The sequence below is a fragment of the Anoplopoma fimbria genome, chromosome 6 (assembly GCF_027596085.1).
Source record: "Anoplopoma fimbria isolate UVic2021 breed Golden Eagle Sablefish chromosome 6, Afim_UVic_2022, whole genome shotgun sequence".
Classification (NCBI taxonomy): Eukaryota; Metazoa; Chordata; class Actinopteri; order Perciformes; family Anoplopomatidae; genus Anoplopoma; species Anoplopoma fimbria.
In genome coordinates, this window is record NC_072454.1 from 24,353,566 (window position 1) to 24,375,059 (window position 21,494).

At 43.3% G+C, this 21,494-nt stretch overlaps 1 protein-coding gene across 1 annotated transcript in view; it reads right to left on the reverse strand.

The window, feature by feature from the left end:
- The window catches only part of LOC129092609 (adhesion G protein-coupled receptor A3), a 163,413-nt gene that overhangs the window by 104,968 nt on the left and 36,951 nt on the right, over positions 1–21,494 (reverse strand). Inside the window, exons 7-12 of the mRNA XM_054600615.1 lie at positions 18,029–18,242; positions 7,386–7,550; positions 4,354–4,573; positions 3,332–3,481; positions 2,127–2,288; positions 1,564–1,800 (exon numbers count right to left, since the gene is read on the reverse strand). Of these exons, the coding sequence (XP_054456590.1) occupies positions 1,564–1,800; positions 2,127–2,288; positions 3,332–3,481; positions 4,354–4,573; positions 7,386–7,550; positions 18,029–18,242 (1,148 nt within the window). The remainder of the gene's footprint in view (positions 1–1,563; positions 1,801–2,126; positions 2,289–3,331; positions 3,482–4,353; positions 4,574–7,385; positions 7,551–18,028; positions 18,243–21,494) is intronic.

Consider the following 21,494-nt stretch of genomic DNA (forward strand, 5'->3'; position numbering starts at 1 on the left):
TGGTTGTAAAAAGCCAAGATGGCGACGGCCAAAATGCCAAACTTGAGGATTCAAAACCGTAGTTCACAACCAATGAGTGACGTCACGGTACTCAAATTATGTTGACTGTAACGAATGACTTAACATGGATCTTTTCTAGGCTGCTTTAGGAGAATGACTCTTCTCTTCATTTGGCAATGATCAGAAGCCTTGGGAAGCATCAAACGTCATCACATCCACTCATATTTAAAGTTTCTGAAAAACCAAATCCATCGCACTGACAGTTTCATGTTCAAATATGCTACTCAAGGACACACGGTGCCAAGGCTTGGGGTTATGCCCAACAACCCAGCTTTAGCACGACTTCAGAGTATAGAGAAACCTGTCAAAGCTGTGAAGTGCAGCCACGGAGATACGTTTCAGCGTGAACCAAGAAAAATTGTTTCCTCCACATTTGCTTCGCAATTTCACAAAAGTCCATCTGGATATCATCGAGCTGTGATTTAGAGCAAATTTGCCAAAGCAGCCTCTAGAAATGCAGCACTGTCCTCCCCGTGATACAGCTGACTTAGCTCAGCTTCCAGAAACGCATACATACATACATACAAACACGCACACACACATACATACAAACACGCACACACACACACATTCTTCACACAGAGCTGAAACTAAGTGCCGCAATTGCAGACAAAACCGCAGAGACTTGACACACGTATCACCAGAGAAGAAGAAGATGAGGGAAATGAAATAAGCGCGCAGACTGAAAGACAAAACACACACCAATGCACTCTCTCTTCCCCCCCGATAAGCATTACCATGCACAGACGGGGTACGCTCACATGCACGCTGATGAATTCATCAGCAGAGAGAATAGCTGGAGGGTGCAAACTGTTCAAATGTTGCAGAACTATTCCACTTCAGTGCCAGGGGAGTCAAATGTTTGGCCTGCCGTATGCAGATGCCGAGTGCCCCCTCGTCTGTCGGCATGGTGTTTGTCTTTTGGAACGACCACAAACGGAGCCGCAACTGATTTAAAGTGACGGGGACGCAAGGCCATCTTATTCATCATAGTGGAGGGGGGGAGAGGCTGCTGCATTCACTGACTCCCAAATGACCGTCGTGTTTGCAGGCCCTGCCCCCGCTACTACCCGGCATATAACCGGCTGATCTATGGCGTGCCAACAAAACCAAACAAGGTGTCACCAAATGGGCGACAACAGACTTCAGGGCAGGTGGTAATCCTTCCTGCATGCTTCAACTGTGTGGTGCTGGAGAATTCATTTTTTATCGTGCCCACTAGCTGCTGTATAAGCTGTTCTCCCCTTCTCATATTTTATTTCTCAGTTAGAACATCTTCTCTTCTTCTTCTCTCACTCCTGCATTTGAACACAGTGTCAGAAAATACAAAAGTGTGTGGCATTTCAATAAAAAAAAAAACCCACTGGGTGTGAGAATGTCAGAGAAGACTGTTTCCTGACCTCAGGCTGGATTCGGTGGATTTTTTTGCCAACAGAGCCCGGCAAAAAGAACGGAGTGGCATATTTTACAAAGTTTCACGCCATTTATTATCTGGCGTCCTACCTTGCTGAGCTGACTGGCCGGTGAGCCGCTGTTGTTGACGGTGTGGCATTTGAAGTTGAGCAGCGATTCCCCGGCGGCGTCGCGCTCTCGTCTGGTGTCCTTGTCGGTGGGGGAGCGGCTGTCACCGTGAAGCGAGGCTGCCGATGAGGTGGACGGATGCTGAAGAGCAGTACAGGACAGGCCGAGGAAGTTAGATGGCCGGATCAGAAAGGCCTCCAGAGCGATGTTCGCAGATACCTGAGGGATGACAAGCACAAGAATAAGGAGTGAGGTGGCGGGCGGAAGAGATTTTTATATTAGTCATTAAGGAGATGCTTTTATCCCAAGCGACAGAAGAGAGAGGAAAAATAATAGACAGGAAGCAAGAAGAAACAAAGGAAGCAATTTATCTCTTCTCTTGCCTTTTTCGACTTATCTGCTAAACCCAAATTAACTTCTCATTATTCGATGGCTGCGAGAAAAAAGGTGAGGCTACGGGACATGTAGTCAGATAATCAACCTTTCGCCCGGACTGAGTGTGTCCGTGAGTGAGTGGGGGTTGTCTTCAGAGTCCTGCCGTGTACCTTGGAAACAACCTGATTGTCCCCGCTCAGCGCCAGGTCCGCGATGCGCTCCACGCACTGCACGATGCGAGTGCACGCTCTGGCCTCGTTCTGCGCCATCCACAGGATGTGCTCCTCCACCAGCATCATGTTGCTGGCTACGTCTGATATGTAGTCCCCCAGCTGTGGAGAAGCAAGCAGACATGTGTTGCAGATGAATTGACCGGAGACGACTGCACAAACTGTACTGTATGAAGCACACACACACACACACATACACACACACACACACACACACACACACACACACACACACACACACACACACAGACACAGACACACACAAGGAGGAGGCAGACTCATCATGCACATCAATCACATCCGCAACAAACGGCACATTTATAATCTCGAGTCAGAATTGGGAGGGAGGCAAATGGTGGCTTCATTCATTATTGGGAGATTTAATTTAGATTAGCGGCTCCAATGGGGCCTAATCGCTTCCCTGGGATGGCAGTTAGCTATTTACTTACTGTACTTCTCATTGTTGCTTCATTTCTGTTCTTTATTGGATGAATGAGGGCGGTCTCATCAGCATTGTCTCAGGAATGATAAAACTTTAAGTATCGCCTCATAATATCTCTTCCCAAGTGACCCGTGATGAGTAATTGGACAAGCGAGAGCTAATATTGATTCTTTTCACTGACTGAGCTCAACGGCGTTCCCCTCGCACAGCCTGACCTTTAATGTGACGTAACCCCCAAACCCCCCAACCCCCCGACCGATGTCCTCCGGCCACAAACGGGAGGGAAGTTCACTTGAGGAAAAACACGGCTTGCTCAAAAAGAGATGCGTCTTCATGACCATAATCGCCATTCAGGTCCAACGCCGTGGCGGGCGTGAGGAAACGCGTACGAGGTGAAACGTTAGGCTATCTGGAATCGATCGAAGGATTGGAACCAGAGTGACAGCGTGCGGCCGTGACTTTTTTACGCAGCTCCTGCTGAGCTGAGATCAACTTAAAGCCGTTGTTGCCTCTGGATGAGATGAACAGTTTTTCCTGATAAAGCTGTTAAACCGGGGAAGCAGCTTACAATAAGAGTACAGTAAGTTACAGTGTCTGATTTGGAAACGTGCTTCAAAGGAGACAGTTGGGTTATATACTGTCATGTCTGGATCTGTGAAGTTCCCCGGCTGTGGCGTATCTCTCTGTGTGCGCTCACTCTTACGTCTCTACGTTTCTCCACCAGCCTCGTCAACCTCTCCACCAGGTGTGTGACGAAGATGACGTCCATGACATCGGTGAAGTGCGCCGCCCTGCTGGTGAAGGCCACCAACTGCTGGCCTAAAGGCTGAGCGTTGGTGGTGTTAACGGTCATCTGGAACACAAAGGACAAAACGTGCAGCAACAATTTAGAGAGGGTGACAGTGTTTCTACAATATTCATTGTTAAATTCACACCATCATTAATATCCTCTGCAGAGGAGGAAAGGTGAAGTGGAGATAACTTTGTAACAGTTACAAACACGCTGATGGAGTTTGCTCAGATTGATGTAATGTAGCTCCGGTGCGAGCGCTGCACCAGACTCCATTTCAAAATAGCCTTTTTAATGCCACACTGCTTGTCAGCAACCATTTACATGGTAACTAAGGAGGCAATTTGGCCTAGTGTGCTTTGATTAATTTGGCGCGCAGTTAATACACCAGTCATCATGTAGTTTTAATGAAAAGTCAAAGCCTAGTGTGCTCCACCACGGGTTTGGGAAAAAGGAAATAACAGGAGTAAAAGGCCAACCAGCCTTAAAAGTGACCTATTTTCTTTTTAAATAAGTGCTGTGCAGTGGATCTAATTTAATGCTGATGTGAAGAGTTGTTCAAATGGACACTAGATGATCACACAGTCCGTCGTCACATGAAACAGCTCTGACAACATGTAATACATTATAAACCACGCTCATGTTATTTTATGCCATGCATGTAGGTTTGAACTTGGAGGCTTTAATGTGGTGCAGTATTCCCATGAGGACTGTAGAATGAAACAGCTTGTCGTCTGTCTGCTTGTATCGTGTACATAAAGGCCGACGAGCACAGATGTGCAAATAGCTGCAGGCTACAAGATGAATCAGAGGAGATGTTTGTTTCTGTATTCTAGGAATATGAAGTTATCAAATCTTGTCGTGAAACAGTCTGGGAACGCTGGCAAATATGTCAACATGTTGAACATGGGTATAATTAGAACGGATGTCGTTACCTGTGTGAGCTCATGCAGCACGCGGGTCAGCTCACTGGCGTACGGGCACTGGGTGTAGTCCTCTTCGGCCCACCGTCCAGCGCGGTCACAGCTCCGCCACGCCTTCTTCACCTTCTGGCCGGAGGGGTATGGAGCGCCGCCATACGGGTTGGGGGCGGAGCCGAAGGTGGCGGGAGCGCAGGGCAGGAAGGCAAGGATGCCAGCCAAAGTCTTTGGCCACCTGCCACAACAAGATATCAGTCAATGAAGTGAGTTTGGGAATCTTCAGTCGCGGCACCAGATGGCAATTTCATACTCCCTGTGCTTAGGAAATTATTATTTATCATATTTGATTTACAGCTAGCTCTAATTAGTTTTTTTTTGCAGAAGACTGAAGATTCTGATAATTGATTGTGAAACAATGATGATGATGACTTCTGACTTAATTAACTTGGAAACTATTAACTAACTTTAATAATCAACTTTATTGTGATTCAACTTTGTGCATAATGGAACTAAACATGGGGAGTAATACCTTTTTGGTTTTAGCACATCCATGGATGGAAAAAGACATGGGAACTTAACAACCAGGGCTCTAATTGAATAGTGGGAAATGTAGGTTTTGGTTTTTGAGCTTGAGTTCCTCAACTTTATGAAAGCATGTTACTAAATTGCAATTTAGTAACATGCAAGAGAGAGAGAGAAAAACCTGCTCCTGCCTGTTCCTTCCTGAAGGGGAAAAATTCAACCTAAAAGAGTAATTACAAGTGGTGTTCGTATGGCCATGCAAAGTTCAATGAAGCCTCCTGTGAAGCGAGAAATGAGACTTTGTCAATAATGTCGTCAAGAGCCAAGTCCTGGAGCTGCTCCACTGACCAACCTGTGATAGGGGGCCAAGGCGGTTTTATGGCGAAATGGAACATTTTCATTTTCCGGGTGATGCCTGTTAGTGTTTCAATAAAATAAAGCTCATTTGAGTGTGAAAAGTCAGCCAAACATTCACACTCCACTACATTAGCCCACATTTCCCAGATAATAAAAAGAACTGTGGGTTTTCTTTTTGATTCTTGGCGCTAGTGTAGATGCCTCAGCGGCCTTGGGAAAGAGTTGTTTGTTCTCACACGTATTGATCAATTTGTCTGCAATCAGAGGAGAAACATGTGTTTTTGAGATTTTCTCCTTAACGCAACGTCAAAGCCCTACTGCAGAGAAGTAGCTGAAGTAAATGCTTATTGTGGCAACACTTTTGCCTTCATCTAAATGAAAATAAAGGAGCGCCGCACTCAGGAGGCAGGTAATCTGTTCAGAGGGTAGAGAGCTGCCATCGGGCTTCTCCCCCCCCCGTCTCTCTCCATCCGTGTTGCTGCAGCAGCGGCGGCAGCAGCTACTTAGTAATAAATGGCGTTAATTTTGTCCCCAACAAAGTAGGGGGCTCATTTTCCAGCCCATTACTCCAAAGCTCCGCCAGAAACAAAGCCCCTGTGCTTGCTGCGCTGGAAGTGGGCTGTAAAGTATGTACGGCGGCTACGAAAGGAGTGTACACAACAACGGTGGAGCCACGGGGTGGGGGGGGCCGAGTGCATGAGGGAGGGTTTGTACGACCGTGAGGCTTTAAGGTGGTCACGAAGAGTGGAGGACAGGAAAGCAGGAGAATAGATGGACGGCGAGGAGGTGTGAGGTTTTTTGTTCCTCTTTTTATGTGAAACTTGAGTCCCTTCTTTGTTTTTTTTCACAGTCTTGCTACGAAGCCGAAAATTATTGAGCCATAATGTTTGTGGGAGTTTTCATATCACGTATCCAATTATTATTAAAGTCTATGATCTGTCCAGGCTCTACTGTACGCACTAAACTCTGGTTCTTTGACGGTTAATGAGCCGCATCTGGTTCCAGGTGGACCAGGTGTGGCAGATTTTCTCCAGGTGGAACAAAAAACAGCAGGACAGCAGCAAAAGAGGCAGACTTAAGTACCTCAACTGCACTGTACATGTCGAGATAATGGCAGAAAGACTGAGTGCACTGATTACAGTATTAATTTTATACAGTAGGCTCTGTAATTAGGACTGGTGACTAAATTATAGTGCACACTATTGCCTTATTTTGCTGGATACCTCCTGGTCATAGCTCTGAAAACCAGCCATTACTGTCCATTATACCTAATTACACAAATAGTTGGTAAATGAAAACCACATGCTTATGATTCAAGGCTGTGGTTTATTTATAGACAGACAGACGGACGGATAGATCTATTGGACCAGCATGTTTGTATGGATAGAGATATGAAGCTACAGCCAGTGGCCAGCTAGCTTAGTTTATAACAAAAAAGTGGAAACAGCTGGCCTGGTTCTGTTTGAGGTCACACTGTTTGAGGTAACAATACCTAAATTGTATTGTTTTAATTTATTTGTAAAGATACTGGCATTTAAAGATGATACGTTGTGGTTTTATGGTGGACTATTTCTCGGCAGGGGTGCAGTGACTTACAGCGCATAAACCCTCGTAAAACAAATGTTACACTTTTGTCTTTTTGTACAGATAAGCAAGGTATTGCAATAATTAGTGAGCTTAGGAAGTGCTGGTAGGGGGATTTTGTTACAGTTGGACTGAGCCACACTAGCTGTTTACCTTTGTTTCCAGTTTTTTGCGCTAACTTGGAAACTTTATACATTATAGAGCGCCGCAGGAAAGAGTCCTAAAACCTGGAAATGGGTAAGCATATTTGCACTTCCCTCGCCTCAAAGTAAACATTTTTTAAGAGTTTTGTGGTTAGATGCCTGAAACAACATCTGTGGTTAACGCAAACTACAGAGATTTAAAAGAATTCTTCTATGGCATTAAATACGTCTGTAGATAACCATTTGTGAACTTTGAAGCTTTTTTTAGTACTCTTTTTATCGTACGCACATGCAAGTTTAATCAATCATTTCATCAAACTCTTGCCAAGAAAGTGAATAAGCCCATTTCACGTTAGGTCATCTGTACTTCAACATGCCTAAGCTGATAGGGTTACGAGTTGAATCCACATGGTTGAGCGTGGTCGATGTGAGGAGACTCACCTGAAGTCCCCTTTGTTGTTGGTGACTCTGTCCGCGGGGCAGTATGGTGCCGACGTCTCCAGAACAACTATCTCCATTTGCTGAGAAGCGTTGCCACGGGAACTGGTCACCAGGCACTCCCAGATGCCAGCGATGCCCAAGTCGATGTTGGAGAGGATGACCTCACTGCAGGAGAACAGAGGCGTAAAACTGTGAGCGTGACTGTGTGGATTATGTGTCTACAGTACGTGGTGTTAGTGTGTATGTGTGTGTGTGTGTGTGTGTGTGTGTGTGTGTGTGTGTGTGTGTGTGTGTGTGTGTGTGTGTGTGTGTGTTGGTGATCTTCTTCCTGTGAGCTTCAGATGGTCTTAAAAGGTTAGGACAAGGTGCTGGATAAGGATGTGGTCTTGGGTTTAGGGTTAAATGTAGACTGAGGATTATTTTTGTGTAAAGTCTTGAATTTAATGGGGTTTTTTTGTTATTAGGCTAAGGATTAGAAACAGTCATGCCTTGGGGAGGGTTAAGGTTATGGCAACATTTTAAGGATTCTGCAGTCAGTGGAAGCTCCTCATCAGGATGGGACCACGAAAAATGTCTGTGTGCGTGCGTCACAAATCATATTCATATAGAGGCCCTCGTGCGTATTTGAGTATGCAGTGGCTTAAAATGTTGCCCGTGACTCAAGATGATCATTACTCATGCTTATCTTTCCTACTTTGTCACAGCGATTCCTATCTCAATGGAAAATGCCTGATTAAACAAAGGATGGTGAAACAGTGACAATGAGCCAATGCAGGCCATTTGCCAAGGCGACTAATCTTGAGGATTTAACTCCTTATGAGAAAAGGATAAAAGCTGCCGGAGATTGCTAAGCAACGGGCATTATCACCATGGAAATTCTACATCCTTGAGAAATGCCAACAATTTATTTTACAAATAATATAGTCTTTGCTTTGTGTGTACTTAAAAAGCTAATGCCTATTTTTTGGGTGATTTAATTAAGCAGTGTCTGTTCATAATAAAAAAGACAGTTTATACACACACAATACCTTTAAAAGTATTTAAGTAGGAGTATGGGAAGGACGCACGGCAAAGGGAATGTACGACAGTTGAAAAATTATAAAGTGTCAGGCCGGAAAATAATCTGCAATCGTTCAGAGTAAAGATGATTAGTGGCTGAGAGGCTCTCATGTGGAGAAGCTGTAATCCCAGGAAACCTTTCTCAGAGGAAAAGAAAAAACATTAAATGCCTTCATTTTGTCTGCTTCTCTCTCCTGTTTCTGACTCAATGTGCTTATGACTAGTACAACTATTTTAGACATGGGCCTGTCCCATTATGCACTTGGTGAAAGGCATGGAAACACTCTAGCACATCACTGGAACAACGCATAAACACATTCACACCTAGTAGCAAATTGAGTTTGGACTGTTGAACTGGAGCATTCAACCCACATAAACTAATTCACATCAAGGTCGAGCGAGGAGAAGCGGCGGTGAGACAGCCATGACTCGAAACATAATATTTCTTGCATTGCATTCTGGTCTATTGAGTCCAAAGCATCTTTGCTTCCTCTACCATGGATTTCTCCCTGTCTGACTTTTTATTATCAGTCCCAAATAGTGCATTTAAACAAAAGCTCTTTGATTCTGCCCGACATATAAAACTGACCTTTGTCGTTGATGTTTAAGAAGTTTGACAAATCTCCACTGTAGTTATGTTGCATTATCTTTATGTAATACCAAGACGAGTGCATTTTGGCAAGGTATCCATTACAGCGACCATTCTAAGAGTCTACAACTACGGCTTTGTGAAAATGTGTTTGAAATTGAAAAATAAATAAAAATTCGAATTTCAGACTGATGTTGCTAGATGAAAAGTTATTACAATTCTTCCCGTAGGAACCATAAATGTCAGAACCAAATCAAATGGCGATCTACGTGATAGTTCTTTAAATATTTTATCCTGGATCAAAGTGGCGAAGCAAATGACATTTTTATCCCCAGAGCATCACTGCAAAGGTGGCTAAAAATAAGAATATGGTGTTATTAATATTCCCATATATCGTTACTGCTCTTACAGGGCTTTCCATATTAGTGGGAGTGAGTAAAATAACTACTGTAGTTAGTTAAAGTTGTGTTTCCGAGCACTAGATTCCTTTTAGAAAATCTCTCATTTTTCTGCAGCAGGATCTCGGAACTCGCCTCCCTTCCCCTGGAGTCTGAGCTGAAGGAGTTTCTGGGGAACCTCTGGATTTCGTCCTATTCTAGCGGATTCCGACCCGGCTATACTGATGATTAGCATTAAGAAAAACTATACAGAAACAGCCAATCTCCTCTCAGATGGTCGGGTTTACTGATTTAGGTCATACAGAGGCATCAGTATTAAACCAAGACTGTTCTATAACCAGTTAAAAGTTCCTCACAGTAACTTTAAGGAATCACTTTGTAAATCTATGCACCTAACTAATCCACCACCAAATATCAAAAGTTTCAGACATACAAATATATATATATATAACTGTGATTATTTCTCTTTTGATTATTTAAAACCAGATTACGAGTCAACTTGCAAAAAACAAGTGAAAAGTAAATTGAATCCTTCATGGAGTAGGTCAGTCACATGTCTTCAGACTATACCTAGTGTTTTGACTAAAATCACATTGTGCTCAGGTATGAGGAGTGAACTCCACTGCTGCCTGTTTTGTCAGAGTAGACGATCAGAAATCTGAGAACGCTGCTGACATCCCCTGTACAGAACGGAGCCGCGACTTTGCTCTAATGACTTTCAGCGGGCGGGTCGTGAAAATGAATAAAATAAGTCCTGATTTCATGTTCCACTAAAGCACTGTTTTCTGATTGCTTTTCTAAAAGGCCCTAAATCAGATTTGAACGCCTGACTGAGATGATGACATTCCGGGCCAGAGAACAAGTGTGTGTGTGTGTGTGTGTGACATGTGTGTGTGTGTGTGTGTGTGTGTGTGTGTGTGTGTGTGTGTGTGGGGGGAGGACGACGACTGTCTATGAACACGTGTGAGGGTTATTGCTATGCCAGTTGTCCTAAAATAAAAGTAAAATTGTTTCTTCTCTAAAAGGATTTTTGCACCAATCCTTTAGTCATTAAATAGTTTGGACAAAGGGCTTTATGATGATTTGTCATTAAGACAGATTTTCACAGACTTTTGACACCCTGTTAGAATCTTAGAGTAGAAATTAATCACTCTCAAACTGTGATGATGTCCCCAACTCTTACCTCTCTTTCAAATGCCCATTCTGCCTCACACGCACTATCCCATACTCTTTCACTCTTGGTCTCTTTCTCCACTTTCCTCTGTTATAAACAACGTGCATCCTCTTCCACAGGGCACATGTCGAGTTATAAAGTGTGGATGGACTTTAAATTGAAACCCTCTGGTCTAAACATGACATATTGGAAGGTAAAGTGGAAAAACAAATCTTTAAGTCAAGCTCATCAGACTCGTATTTGCAGGACTGCTCTTCTACGGGATCCACGGTATTTCATGGGAAACCCCTCAAACTGATTTCATTGTCAGACAGGATAATGAAATTGATAGGAAATTCCAGTTTATGTCTGTGTTACAAATACTGCATATAAAGCCAACATTTTCCACTTTGCTTATTGATTAAGCAATGCTGAACTTGAGGGATATCAGCATTTAGGACATTCCACTAGATTGAAAACAAAAAAGAGCAGATCAGTTGCAGGGGATTATAAGTGGAAAACAACAAAGAAATGTGGGTATATAGGCAGTGCTAAGGTGGGGAACAGATTGGGCTATAACCCCAGCAAGAATAATAATAGCCCCATTGTAAACCCCACCGATGACTGACAAGGCGTTTGACTTACCCAATCCCTCTAAATTCCTTTATGTGTCTCTCTTATTCCCCAGATCGTCTGGTCCAATATCGTCTAAATGTTTTATATCTTTTGGAATCATATGTGTGAGTCATCTCTCATCCTATGAAAATGGTTTCGGAAACTGGAAACTTAAATAATTACGTGGGTGCAATGGATAGCGCTAGTCCCAAACGATGCTAACGAATGAATGACATTAGCATAAAACTATTCTTTAATTTGTTTGTGGTAAAGTGCTTTGCACTGGGGGACAAAGTGAATGTTAATCTGATTCAATTTTAGATGACGATGCTTGCATGGCCGAGGACTCTGAGTAACTCTCTTGACAGATGCAAACAAAAAGCAGATAATCAAACCTGTTGAGAAAACTTCAATCTGAACCCATCATCTATCAGTACGATGATGGATGAGCCCTTTTTCATGCGCTGCTTGGTGTAAACAGTATGATTAGCAACTTCAGATGCAAGATCGGAGTTGAGAGACGACATATAACATCAGATTTTTTCACAGGTAGCCAGATAACGAGGTAATAAAAGCTAATTCATTGTCAGACAATAGCCAGTGGGTTCCCAGAATGCAATTTCGGCCAATGCACTCTCCACAAGTATGGTTTACCTGCATTCAATCAAAGCCTGAAAGTTATTGGTCAATACTTTCTCAGACTTCAAAAGGGGAACCAGAATGCTCCCGATACCAAAAGTCTAGTCCTGTTGCCTACAGATTCTGCATATTAGTGCATTATCTTTCTCATAAAACATTAGAAAGCTGGCTATTCTTAAAATTGTTAAATCTTAAAAGCATTGTTTAAGTACATTTTGACTTTTAAAAAAGTCTTCTTCTTTCTTTCTTTCTTTCTAGCCTTTGCTGGTGCATTGCTGCATATCTTGGCACATCACCGCGACCTGTAGATCAGTGGAATATTGCGGAACAATTGGCAGTGATGTGGCACGAGCATGTGCGTCGTAATGCAAATATCCAACTTTTGTTGGCATCACTGAAGTACGATATCCATCTGTGTTACTTGTTGACATATGAGCTGTCTTCCTTTTATTTATTTTTCTCTCTTTAATTTTGGAAAGTTAACTGTTTTCTATTTCTGCATCCGTGTGGTTTCTGTCGGCACTTGTGATTGTTTGATATTACAGTATTTTCTTTTTTAAAATTGACTTTAAAGAGCAGCCATTGTTATTGCATATACAATCAAACGAGACATGTCCATACACAGCAGCCCCACCACTAAATTATGAATTAATTCACTAAGCCCCAGCTAGTAATAAATATAGAGGCATTAGACAATATACTCCAAGTCTGCTTTAAACTTAAAATACACATTTGCAGATTGACTCTTGTTTCCTTCCAAGTCAAAGAGCCACAGGTGTGTAGATTTTTGGATTATCATTTATTGAATTAAAGGGGCTTGTTTTGAGCAGAAAATACTGTTTTCAAAAACCTTTTTGGTCATTTATTAATGACTAAGAAATGTTAACATTATAAATTATGACCGGCAAAATAAGTGTCCTTTTTACAGTGCATGAAACAAAACAGATTAATTAGATATTTTATGGATGGTGATGATGATGATGATGATGATGATGATGATGATGATGATGATGATGATGGTGATTTGCATGTGTACCTGCCTCTGTGTGATGCAGGCGTGTATGACACAGCTGCTGTCCCTTCTCAACCATGAACAGTCTGCAGAGGGGACAGTTACATCATCGCTGAACATGGGCCAACTGTCTGAATGATGGGAAACACACAGGGAAATACCCCCCCAAACCAAACACACACACACAAACACACCCACCTCTCCTCTCCCTCTGTGACTCCCTCCCCAACTCCCCCCCGCCTGACTCATGGAGAAAAACTTCACTACAGAAGGCAAATCTTGCTGCAGCCTGATCGCAAAAAACGCCCCTTGTGAACTGCTGCAACCAGACAAAATAAGGAAACCGGAGGAAAAGCATTCCAACAGCTGGTCCGGTTTACAGAAAAACAAAAAGGTCATCCTCACGTAAATGAATGTATGAAGAAAAAAAGGCCCCGCTATGTGAGAAGCAGTAGGGCAGGGGCACACATGAGCCGTACACAAAGCACTGACCTACATCCCCGGCAACACTGCACCATTGTGGAGCGGCTCCCCGGGGACTCATTAGGGAACATTTACGCTCACACGCTGATATTTAACAATTTGTTTGCATAATGTTGCTTACGAGACTGTAAACTTTCAATCTGTCCTCTCCGCCCGACAAATGTCCCAAAAGCCGGGACATTTTCACACAAGCTCACTGATCACAGTTGGTGGATTTGTGGTCTATAACAGCTTGGGAGGACGGTGCATTAACCTACGCTTTTGGCTGCTTTCTTGAACATTTAGATGGGTAATACATCCTGCCTGTAAAGATACAGGCAGGATGTATCAATATGCACACAGATGTACACACATCTGGGCAGAATTCTCTCAGATATAATGACTTTTCGCATCAGAGCAGCTTCCATATCAAATTAGCTCCTCGTCTTAACCCACTCTATTCAACACTCTGCAAAGCATATCTTCATAAATACTGTTAAATCATTTACATTTAGCTGTGTCTTGTTAAACTTCAACCAGTGTAACTAAGAGCTTTTATTTTTCTTTACTGACATAAACTGGCACGCAGGAAAGGGATGAACCTGGAGGTAAAATTGCATATATGTGGACATAATCAAATTTGGTCTCCTTGGCAACTGGTGTTTCACAGAAGCTTGTAAACTGGCTGCTAAATTCATGACAGAAAATGAGGAAAGAACAAAACAAAAAGTGCCACAGAGGATTTAAAGAAAACATAGTAGAATGAAATAACAGCGGAAAGAGATGTGGGTAGAATTTAATCAAATTACAGTTTATGTTTGTAAGCAGGATCAAAGATAAAAAAAATTAAAAAACAGCTTTAGAGAGATCAGCAGGAGGACGTGGGCACAGAGAGAGAGAGGCATTTCCTTTTTTCCTCTGCCTTCAGTGATACTTCCGAACCAGGTTCTTCGTTTTGTGCAAGATTAGCCTGATTAAAAATGGAAAGGATTAAGTAAGATACATCCAAAGTGTCTGCCGTAGCTAGCTACAGGGCTCTAAAATGTTTGATTAATGAAACATGAATCACTGGCTGGTCCCACAGCTGCCGCTAGCATAGCTAATACTGGGAGTTTGGCTTGACACCATTACTCAGCAGGAGTCTGGCCCGCCTTGCAGAGCCATCGGGCCTCATGGGGCCCTCTTTTTTCCCCCCGCTTCTGCTCACTGTGAGCAGTGTAAATGGATCAGCTTATCGGCCCACCTGCGCCAGCGAATTAGAGACTATGATGATACGGTGAGAAAATATAGTACAATACAAAAAAGCTGCAAACAAACAGAAAATATATTTCTCAGCATCATAACCAGTAAGCAAAGGTCATGTGATGTTTTGAGCGTCTAAAAACTGGCCGTTTGCCTGATGCAGCCTAAAGCGGGATAAGCGGAATTCAGCTGAGAAAACAGCCGCAGAGCATTTTTGGGGGGGGTTCACCTTCACAGAGGTCACTCCAATGAAACTCTGGCGTCTCTCACTCGCGTTGCTGCAACGCCGCGCAACAAATCCAGACGAGGGCTTTAAGCCACGCGCTAAATCCTGTGTATTCAGTCTCTCCCCTCTGATGGGGCATGCAGGGCGAGGCTGACTGACTCAGAGGACATCCATCCAAGGTGAACGACATCAACGCAGGGCCTTAATGGCTAATGCGATGTCCACTGTGGCTAAATAAGCAACGACGGCGTCTGGCACGTCAAAGGCCGACACATTAGTGAAGGTTTTTTTTTGTCTTAACGATTGTTGAACCAGTGAGATCACAGGACTTTAATTCCCCCCCACGTCTCTGTCAACGGCGCAATTTAAGATCGAGCTCTGGGTTGAAGGGTGAAGTTCAGCCCCGGCATGGCGGATTGTTTTTTTTGGAGCGAGCTCTGTTACACACTCATCAGCCATGGAAATGATGTCTGCTCCTTTGCAGCTTTCTCTCGACATGAGGGAGACGTTTTAGGTGCCAAGAGCAACACGACCTGAATGGGTTCCACTTTGGGGAGAGAAAAAGTGCATTATTTGTGTATACACGAGGAGAGCAGTGGGTAATTGCAAGCAGGGCCCCTAATCAGAATGTGAGCAATGAGAGATTCATCACGTTGATGTCGAGATGGGGAGCGGTACAGTTTGTGTTGATGGCACCAAGGAAGCAGAGGGCTGGAACGGGAGCAGAGAGTCGGTACACAGCCAACACAGAGGGACAGTTGCATAAGGAGTTCTACTTACAGTACAATGATACCCTGACAATAAGGATTCATCTACGTTCTCTACAGTTAGTATGAAGCCAGTGACTCCGCACCTAAATCTCATGACTGTTGTATGATATTATGTATAATATTAGCAATATTTATTCTCTACTGTTTAATGTCTGCTTATAGATGGTGTTTAAAGTGATATTCAGAATCTATGTGGTTAAAGCAATGAATAAAATGACATATAGTCATAGATTTTCACATCCTACACTCTCTACACACCTTTGATGATAGTAGCTATAGCCCAGAATAAAAACGCTGCATTACAAATAAAAGTCCTGCATTTAAAATGTTACCTTTTTTTCAACTTTTACATTAGTCATAACAACAACATTCACCTATTATAACCATGTATATGATGATATGGCTAACGCGTTATCAGACATGGAGCAATATTATCTTTTTTTCTTGTTGTGTTTGTGTCGACACGATGTATAAAGTCAAATAACCACTCTTCTTTAGCTCTGTTTTTGTTCTCCACCAATTCATCAGGGAAATCTCTGGCTTCTTAGCATCTAACCGTTCACCAGCTCGTCGCTAACATTGTTTTGCTGGGCAGGTAGTGTAAAGTTATTCTATCTAAGCTTATTTGCTCGAACGGCTGCCTGCTGTGACTGGAGTTGTGAGCCAGAAAACCAACACAATTAGCTGAAAGATTCTACGGAGCTCAGTAGAGCTGAGGGGAACTGCTGAATCAGTCGATGGTTATTTGTTGGTTAGACCGCCTATGCCTTACACACAATCATTCGATCCATTGTTAATGTCATAATATAGATTAGTGGGAGCAGAAGAATTATAAACAAAATCCAAAATCACATTTTTATTATTTGAAACGTGCAGTATATTATTGATGTTGTTATTAATGTTAGATTTATGCTACTTATAACTTGCTGTCTGGGCAGAGGTGAAGCACATTTTCACTACTTTTAAGTAGTTGATGCATTCTACAAAATTACTTGTAAAAATAAGATGTCAAATTAAATTACGTGATTAAAGAATGCAAAATTTCAGTTTGAAATGTAGTGAGGTAATTAGGTGTGAAATAGCATGGTGGTGCAATATTCAAGAAAAGTGAAAGTACCTCAAAATTGTACTGTAAGTATAGTTATTCAGTCGCCACCACTGTTGATAATTGTAGGCAATAAGTACTGAATGACCAAGTATTTCACTGACCCCTATTGATGAATTCATCATAAAAAATGCAGAGGAACATCATGCTGACATACTGAAACCTCACTTAAAGTTCTCTCTCTACCCTGTAATCCAATTATTCAAGGCAGTGCTTTCACCGTAGGGATCACTGAGAATGTCAAACAGTGAGCTGGTACATAATGAAAAGAAAAAAATAAATATCGATATCTGTGGCGTTGGCAGTCAGGGGAATGGAATACCTTCCCCAGAAACGGAGCGGAAAAGTAGCTGGCATTCTTGTTGCCGAGTAAACCCCACAACAAAGAGGCATTGTGGCCCTGTGGACACGGAGATACATATTTCTGTCAGCGCTGCATCAATATTTATGTTAGCGAGGCCGAGTCAGAGCAGGCAGCCGTTAAACTAATCAACAGCAACGTGCTGCTGCGTCTGAGCCCTGTTGCCACAGTGTTACAGTGTTACGTCAAACGCATTTACTATAACACACACACATACACACACACACATAAACACACACACACACAGAGACACACACAGAGACATGCACGCTCCAACGCGCCGCGGACCACCAAGGAAACAAAGACAGGAAGAGGATGGAAGCTTTCGGCTTCTATCAAACAAAAAAAAGAAAAAAGAAATGTGCCAAACCAGTGTTGCCAGTCTACTTTATCACCGCAATTATGATTCAGCATCTGTTCCTCTTAGCGTGCGATCAAGCCAGCGCCGGCGCTCGGGGAGCGGCTAACCTCTGGAGACGAGCCGCAGATTGCTCTGAGGTGTTGGCACGCTGCCAAGCCAATTCTGTCCTGTCCTTTCAGATCCTTATCAAGGGTGCCGATACCAAAAAAGGTAAATCACAGCCACTATGGGTGAGTGAGGGATAGAGAGAGAGAGACATGTATGTGTGTGTGTGTGTGTGTGTGTGTGTGTGTGTGTGTGTGTGTGTGTGTGTGTGTGTGTGTGTGTGTATATGTTGTGACCCCTGGCGACATGTGTGTGCATCTCTATGTGTCATGATTACACTGCAGTTTATGTTTATTTATCATCTGCATCGGTGGACTAACAAACACCCTTAGACATCTGTGTGTGTGTGTGTGTGTGTGTGTGTGTGTGTGTGTGTGTGTGTGTGTGTGTGTGTGTGTGTGTGTGTGTGTGTGTGTGTGTATGCATGTCAGCCCAACCGGCCAGCAAAACAGTTAATCAGCTCTCAGCTCACATCCCTCACCCCTCCATCCATCCATCCACCCCTCCCCCCTCCTCCACCTCCTCCTCTCTCCCCTTCGTGTATACCTGGTGAGCAGGCAGCAGTCGTGAAGCAGGGTTTCCTCCACGTAGACGCCCCGGTCCTCCTGCGTGGTCACGACGTGGCCGCTGTGACGCCACCGGAGCTCCACCGAGGGGTCCAGGTGGGAGGCGGTGCACTGCAGGGGCAGGCGGTCTCCACGGAAGACCAGTTGTCTCTGGGAGGGGATGAGCTGGAAGAGGGGCATCTCCAGAGGTCCGTCTGGAAGAAAGGAAAAGGATAAAACAGGGAAAAGGTCAGCTTGTAAACCTTCACTTCCACCCCTGCCAGTGGATGGATGGGTGGAGGGAGAGAAACAGAGCGAGGTCATTCTTTCATCCATCGGAGGCAGGATGGAGGTTTAAGGGGATCACTATTGGTTGGGATTTGGCAATTGCTGCTAAAATCTACAAAAGTGTAATTACATGCATGAATTGAAATCAGGCTCATATCAACCCTGCAACGCATTCCTACATCATGCAACACACACACACACACACACACACACACACACACACACACACACACACACACACACACAAATTCTGTCAAGGTCACACTCCTTCTCCCGCCGTTCCCACATGTTGTTGCTGCTGATGTGTGAGATGAACAGCGGCTGATAAAGACCAACAGCCTTGAGCGCTCCCTTGGACTCTCCTTGACTCCTTACATGTTCACAATGGAGGCCAGTGATAGGATTATTTACCTAGCAGCCAGAGAATACGGCTGTGATAAGGATTGAGATTAGAAGGCATGGGAGAGTGTTCAGTCTGCTGGCAGAATATGGGAAAGGGTTAGATTTTTTTTTCTCTTTGGAAAACCCTCAGGATCTGATTGATCTAATGATACTGCAGATGCAGAACATGTAAGACAATGAGATCTCCCTAATCATGATGAAACTGTGGAGATGTATATGATTCCTGATCTAGCCATGTTTTTTATTTTAATTTATTTTTTTCGACCCAGGATTAGGCTGATGCCTCGCCAGCTCACTGTCCCACCTCGGGAATTAACTTCGGAGCGCCTTTCGTTCGTTCATACAAGACATTTCCTTGGACGCGCTCCAAAGAGCAGCGTAAGCAAGCGCTTTGCCTTCGCTTGTATTCCAATCAATTGTGGGATGTTGCCGCTGACAGGCAATCCGATACATGGCTCATACTGTTTTTTTATTGCTCCATGCATCGGTTTGAAAAAAAAATAAAAAAAAAAAAAAGACTGAAAGATCCATGTCAGGTGCTGAACGTCTCCGGCCCACAACTCAACATTTCCCCTGAGCAGAGAAGAGTGGCGAGCACGGCTGTTTATGGTAATACCTAACCCCACTCAGCAATCACGGCTATTAACACATGCAGAGCTGCGACCTCAATTTTCTACATAAGTAATTCATAATCATAGGTGCATAATCAAAAGTGTCACGCTTTGGAGAGTAACGTCAAAAAGCTGTCGCTAACATTGGATCTTCCATGATGACATCTCGATGTAATTACTGGAGCTGACGCGGTTCGAGGGCGAAGGCTCTGTGATAGTCTTCAGCCGCAGTAGCTGAGCTTTTTCAAACCTCCTGCGGGTGAAACACCATGGGGGCCGTTGACTGTTGACTTGGCTGATGCTGATACTGTTGAAACAACGCTTTGAGCCAAGGATCAGAGTGTGGCTGCTTGCCTTCGGCCGTTGGCCACTGCAAGAGCAAAAATGCAATTATTGGTCGTCTGTGTGTTTTTGTGTGTGGGAGAAAGGAGTGGAAGAGAGATGGAGACGGGGACAGAGGCATAATGATATGTGTGAGTGTGAGTACATTAGCAGTGTGGCTCCGTATGTGGAACAAACATTGATGCTCCCTGAAGACCGGGCCTTTATTATGATGCAGCTAACATATTCTCAATGGAGTCCGCAGCGCCACATCATGATAAATATAGACTTTTACAGTGTTCCATCAACTAGCAAATTCTTTAAAATCTTTAAATGTTTGATGAAACCTATTTTCAGACTGAGATACAAATGCATGCATGCTCTATGCATGTAATCCAGCGCATTTTTATCTCATTGATAGCAGACTCACAGTTTGCTATCTTCCCACCATATCATAGCTGAATCAAGTTGCTGCTGATGCAAATGGAGCATCCACCTGCTGCTGCTTCACATTTAACAGCTTTTATTGTGAAGCAGCCACAGGAGATGTAACGTGTTTGGTACAGCGGTTAGCACCTGCCGCATTCGTTAATCAAAATGAATCTATAAAACAAATCTTTTTAACCAAAGTCTTAAGAATTACAACCTTAACTTTACCAAGCAATAATTGTATTGATCTATTCTATTTTCTCTAAATGATAAATTGTTATTTGCGTTTTAGAAATATAAATGTTTTAAAGATTTTTACATTTTTGCTCTGTGTTACTTAACTGTATGCCTATCAAACACATATTGTACTCATCAGCAATTGTTTCCATCTTAAATGTTTACACTCTTTAACGTTATATGTACACATGTGCACCTAAAAATGTAAAGGTCAACCCAGACACAAGCTTTGATTGGCCAGCTGTTTCAGCAGAAATCATGTGTGGTTTGAGGCCAATCCAAGCTCCTGCTGCTTCTCCAATCTGTAAAAGCATTTTAAATCTACCAATTTATTATTCAAAAGTAATCATAACGGTCTACAATTATTCACACCCTGTCACACGGCAGGCTCCACATAAAGTTCTTATTAGAGTAACCGTCACAATTTTGAAGTCCTCAAACAAAAAATATATTTTTGGTAAAAAAACTAAACAAAAAAACAGATGTAAGAAATGTCCCTGTTTATTTACACAACAAAATGTTTCTATTTTGATCCATATATAAATGGTAATGAAAAAAAAAAAAGCAGACATTCTCCTTCTCAGACTGACCACTGTGTCTGTTTTTATTATCCCTTTCTCAAGGCAACTGGTCTTAAAAAAGGTGTGTGACTGGACTTCAAAGACCCATGTGACAGGCCTTAAGTAATATCATGATGTTTTTATATCATTTAATCATTGGAGGCACACCACAGGCTTAAAGACATGGGCCTGCATGTGAAATTAAATTTAATGACATGATGCCCATAAAGGGCAATTGCACTGCTGTGTCATCATGCAATAAATAATAAAGCGGAGGCTTGTCCTGCAGTGAACAACATGTTAGCGCCGGGCTTTACGTCTGTGCTGTGGCTCTCCAGCCAGCAGTGTTAGAGAACCAGAGGGCCGTGGCTAGATGAGCTGAACAGACGCCTGCTCTGACCTCGACACAGGAAGCACCTGATCCTGACGGGTAGCCGCACGCGCTCCTCGGGTTCCCCCTCATTTGCAGGCGGTACCCGACCCGTATCAGCGTAGGGACAAGGGCTCACTGCTGGAATGCATGGAGCAGACATCTGCTACCCATCAAGCTGCAGCCGCTGGAGGAAGAAACAGATGCATCTTCTATGACACGTCTTCATAAAAAACTATGGGGGAAAAT